Source organism: Pundamilia nyererei, unplaced genomic scaffold (assembly GCF_000239375.1).
Source record: "Pundamilia nyererei isolate P.nyererei 1_Seehausen unplaced genomic scaffold, PunNye1.0 scaffold00216, whole genome shotgun sequence".
Taxonomy (NCBI): Eukaryota; Metazoa; Chordata; class Actinopteri; order Cichliformes; family Cichlidae; genus Pundamilia; species Pundamilia nyererei.
The window spans coordinates 913,473-918,988 of NW_005187617.1; the positions used below are offsets into that span (position 1 = coordinate 913,473).

Below are 5,516 nucleotides of genomic sequence, written 5' to 3' on the forward strand. Positions count from 1 at the left end.
AAGCTTTGAAACAACCATAGAGAAATCATATAGTATTTAATTAGGGTGTAATTGAAGGAACAATGATGACTTTTGGACGGCCGTTGATTTTTTTAGTTGATATAAAAATTGGGTTAAAAACATTTGGAGAAAAAGCTTCAACGTTTATATTTCAGAACATGGCTTTATTTATTTGATCTAATAATTCAAATGATATTCATTATTATATATTATCATTACTGTGTTTTACTTCAAATAATGCATGTATTTCTTAATAAATTAATGCATTTACCCACCATTGTTGTGTTCCTGCACCTTTAACAGTGCGTCCACACTCCTTTGTGCCTTATTGGCTTTTATGAACTTTCTCATACATTTTTTAGAGTGTTTGACATAGTTTTTATGTGTCAGAGCTGCTAACAGTGTGACCTACTTAAATAAATAATAAATACATTTTTATTTATATAGCACCTTTCAAGACAGAGTCACAAAGTGCTGCACATAAGATTACAAGTCATAAAAAGATTTAAAAAGAGAAAATAAAACAGGCATAAAATTAACCAAAAGCAGTTTTAAAAAGGTGAGTTTTGAGTTGTTTTTTAAAAACAGCTGCTGAGTCCACAGTTCTTAATGTTTGGGGGAGAGAGTTCCACACTCTCGGGGCCACAGTGGCAAAAGCTCTGTCACCTTTAGTCCTCCTCTTAGTATTTTTTATAGCAAGTAAGCCCTGATCAGATGACCTCAAAGACCTGCTGGGGACATCGGGCTGTAGCAGATCAAAGATGTAGGCAGGTGCCAGTCCGTGCACAGCTCTGTAGGTCAAGACCAGGATCTTAAAATCAACTCTAAATTCAACAGGAAGCCAGTGTAACTGAGATAATAACGGTGTCACATGAGAGTACTTGCAGGATTTTGTCAAAAGCCTCACTGCAGCGTTTTGCACAACCTGCAGACGATCCACAGAACCTTTGCTTAGACACATATACAGCGAATTACAATAATCCAAGCGTGACGAAATAAATGCATGTATAGCAATCTCCAGTTCAGAGCGAGATAAAACCGGGCTTAGCTTAGCCACATTTCTTAAATGATAAAAACAAGACCGAACCAGAGATTTCACATGCCCGTCCAATGTGAGACTCGAGTCAAAGGTGACACCTAAATTCCTGATAGAGGATTTAACATAAAGTGAGAGAGGACCAAGGGCTTTCACTATCTGCGATAGAAACCTATCAGGAGCGCATACGAGGACTTCGGTTTTCCCCTCGCTGAGTTGGAGGAAATTTGCAGCCATCCAACGTTTGATTAAATCTAAGCAATCATTCAGACGCTGAAGCTTAGATAAATCCTCGGGCATAAAAGAAACGTACAACTGAATATCATCAGCATAACAGTGATAAGAAATGTCCTCAAAAGAGCCCATTATATGCTGGAGGGGGAGAAGATAAATGAAATCTAATGCCAAGATTTCAAATTTTAAATAAAAAAGGAACATAGTTCATGAGGGCAAAGACTTATGATAAAGAGAGAGATTATTTATTTGTAAAATTAGTTTAAACAGTCAGCACAGTGAACTTCAGTCCATCAGTCTACCTGTTAAGTCTATACACTGCTCTCATGGCTTCTTTGTTTTGCTATCAGATGGTTTTGTTTTTCCATGTGGACTCTTGTCAGCCAGCAGTAATGCTGAGGAAATGTGTGAGATGTTTAAATGCAATTTAACAATTTCATAAGTTTGATCATCAGACACAGGAGCCGCTGTCTGTTCTGGATTTGAACTTTTTTTACTTTTTGCTGTCAGTCTCTGTTTGTGGTCCACTTATAAACTGGTTCAGCTGCTCAGTGAGAGCAGATGGTGAAGTAAGTTTATAAGAGAGAGAAACCATCAGAGAGCAGCTGGTGGAAAACTTCTCCTCCAATGGTCTCTGATGATCATAGCTGGACTAACATCACACGCACTCCATTTATATTTCATACAACACACTGGAGGTTTCATTCATCGTCATGAATCTGTTTATCACTTAAATAGAGCAGCAGACATTTATACCAAATTAAATAAATACCAGAATACCATTACTGATCCAAAACACAGCAACACAGCAACAGTCATTCTTACCCCTGAATTTCTTTGGGGGGTTGTCCAAATCTCCAGCAGCTGGCTCAACCACACATCGGTCATCTACCAACCTGCAGACAGACAAAGAACAGGAAACATGCCGTCAACAGTGGCGTCACTCAGAGGGAGAGCCCAACAACATCACAGCAAGTAAACATTACATACTTTTCTTATGCTTATTTCTAGCTCCATGTTATACAGCAATTATATACATGAAAAGCAATTAAAGTAGTTTTATGTGATTCACAGTTCAGAAAAATCCTTTATCTTACACCAGGCTTCGATGAGCCCCTTCAGTTCATCCTTTGTCTGAAACAACCACATTAACCTTTCTTACCATCCAGGTAAGACTAAATACCTGAGTTTTCACCAGATCCCACATAAAAAAAATCACCACGTATTAAGACATGACATTAAGTGGGACTCAAAAAGAAAAAAACAAAATAAAATCTCATGTTTTAGGAGCTCAGGTGCTCTGCTGATGAAAAATCACCCTTTAAAATTCATGTCAGGAACCAGATGACAAGGCAAAAAGTCTTAGACAGGCTTAGAGACCAGTCAGCAGCAGCCAGGTGACCACTGCTTGTTATGGAAAAAATCCCCAAGAAAGTGAGTTTGATGTCTGTTGCTGTGAATTGCCCAAGTCAGTAGGGAAAAAACTGTATTCTCTAACTGGTTAGCCGGGGGTGGCAGAAGGTTGCTGGCCATAAAGGGGCATGCAGTCCTGCACCAAAAACCTTCTTGTGATTGGTCACTAGAAGTTTGCCACAATCACCTGTACCCCCCTGCCATGGGAGGTGCCCACTCCCAAACACTCGCCTGCTTTCAGTTTCTGGCACTTTTTCCAGTTAATGAATACACATCCTTTTCTTTCCTGGTGACCAGAGGTTTCTGAGGGCGTCGCTGGCCTGTGTGACTGAGGCTGTGGGTTTTTTTTGGGTTCAGAAGTATGCAGCTCTGTAGTTTGAAGGTTGTAGAGACAACATTGTAGAGAGTCACATGACCTAACAAGCTGAAATGACAGTCGGGTTGAAGAACAGTACTTTGGGGTTTTGTTGTAATGCTTTTACAATTTATATATTTTTTAAATAATTAATTACAAACAAACTTGGAGAAAATAATTAAAAATAATTATAATAATTGACTAACTATACGTGGCATTTACTTTGTATCTTAAAAATGTTTAAAAAAAACAGTCCAGTACAATCCTGTTAACGAAACCTTAGAAGTACAATAGAACTAAATAAATGAAATAAATATAACACTTGTCAGTGAAGCTACGCAGAGATCAATGCCGATAAACTGATTTCCAGTGAAATCTGACAAAACAGCCGGTAGCGTTTGGTGACAGGTCACTGATTAAAGCTTCTTCTCCCACAGATGGTCTAATTTGGAAAGTTGTAAGTAGGGTGTGAAATGTCTTGTTGATATGTTGAACAGCAGAAGCACAGTCATTTTAAGAGGTGACAGGAAGCAACACTCTGCAGTCTCGTGAAGACGTTTGTGGTAACTCTGCATCTATTTTTAGACAACTTTTCTCATTAAACGAGTTGGAGGTTTTCAACCAGTGCTGCCAAGACACAAGCTGTGAGCGGTGACTCTGCCCCCATCGGTACAGATTAAACTGATCGACAGCGTGTTCAGCTCAAAACATCTGAGAGCACTTTATAGCCCTGCATTGTTTTCTGTTAGTTTCCTGACATTAACCTAGAAATAATAGGCAGCTTAGATGATTTAGAACCAAACAGAAGAATAACAGTACTGGGACTGACCACGCTAACAGTCACACTTCTTATATGTGTCTACAGTGGTGTGAAACAGAAAGGTTTCATAGGAGTTCAGCAGTGCAGTGTTGTGAATAAGAGCGATGATTCAGCGCTCAGCACCTTTAGCAAGAAGTTCTCTTTTTCTGTTTGACAGTCTCTCATAGTGTTGTGGAAGAACTTTAATCTGCTCTCCTTTACAAAGATCTCTTGATGTTTGTGGGCAGTTGTTTAAACACAGCTCTCTTAAGGTTGAGGTCTGGACATCTGACTGGGCCACTGCAACACATTCATTCTTTTCATTTTCAGCTGCTGTGCTTGGGATCATTATTCTGCTTCATCACTCACTTTGTGCCAAGATTTAGCGTTTGGACAGATGCCTCACATTTAGAATGTGTAGGAATACACAGGAGGGATTTTTAATTCTTAACTGCAATTTTCTAAAAAGCGGTAAGAATTAAAATACAAAAAATAAAAACAAAAGATTAACTTGCAGGTAAAGAAAAAAATACTAAATGAAAAGGAGTCTGCTTTCTCCTCCTCTCTGACGCTGTTGTTTCAGTTTCTTCAGTTGCACTTTCTGTATGTTTAAACAGTATGTTGATGCAGAATGGGCAAGCATGTTGGTTTAGATTAGCGTATGCACAGTGTATGTGCATACGCTAACATACACTGTGTTAGCGTATGCACATGCATAAGCATGTTGGTTTAAATTAGCGTATGAACAACAGAATGGTGCTCCAACGGTAATTTTACATGCACACTGTTTTTTGTGCAGTGTGAGAACATTTTCAAGTATTAGAGGATTAATTTGTTCCAAAGAAACAGGCCATATCATCAATATTCCTTTTGTATGTATGAAACAACTATCAATCTGAACTAGCTGGTATTTATTTGTGCACCAGAAAAATGAACTTCTACCACGTTTTGTTATGGTAGAAATGATGTCCCTTTATCTATTTTATTCACTTCACTTTTAAAATCTTTCTAACACACACAGTGGAAGTGATTTAAGTTTTGGAATATAATAATAATAATAATACATTTTATTTAAAAATAGCGCCTTTCAGAGCACCCCCAAGGACGTTGTACAACAAATAAAAAAAATAAAAAAATATCCACAATAATAAGAGTAACAGATAAAAGTTAAGAGCATGCAGAGGTTTAAACATAAGCAATTTTAAACAGGTGAGTTTTGAGGGTGGACTTAAAAAGAGGGAATGAAGTAATGTTTCTCAGGTCAGGGGGTAAGATATTCCAAAGTCGAGGGGCAGAGCAACTAAAAGCCCCGCCCCCCACTGTAATCAGTCGAGCGGAAGGAACAGAGAGAAAGAGAAGATGAAGATGTGAGGCACCGGGATGGGAACTTCATCTGTACTAAATCAGAGAGATATGGTGGAAAGAGAACATGAATAGCCTTAATGTATAAAGGATTATTTTAAAATGAATGAGAACTTTAACCGGGAGCCAGTGAAGCTGCTTCAGGATTGGGGAGATGTGGTGGGTAGACGAAGTCCTAGTAATAATACGGGCAGCAGAGTTCTGGACACGTTGGAGCTTGTTAATGGATTTTTGTGTAAGGCCAAATAATAGTGAGTTACAGTAATCAATTCGAGAGATAACAAGATTATGGACGAGAATGGCAGTGGCATGAGGAG

General features: G+C 38.5%; 1 protein-coding gene across 2 annotated transcripts in view; it reads right to left on the reverse strand.

The window, feature by feature from the left end:
• itpr3 (inositol 1,4,5-trisphosphate receptor, type 3) overlaps window positions 1-5,516 on the reverse strand; it is a 65,295-nt gene that overhangs the window by 43,871 nt on the left and 15,908 nt on the right. For both annotated transcript variants that reach the window (XM_013914696.1, XM_013914695.1), the window contains exon 3: window positions 2,096-2,166. In XM_013914696.1, coding sequence (XP_013770150.1) covers window positions 2,096-2,166 — 71 coding nt within the window. The remainder of the gene's footprint in view (window positions 1-2,095; window positions 2,167-5,516) is intronic.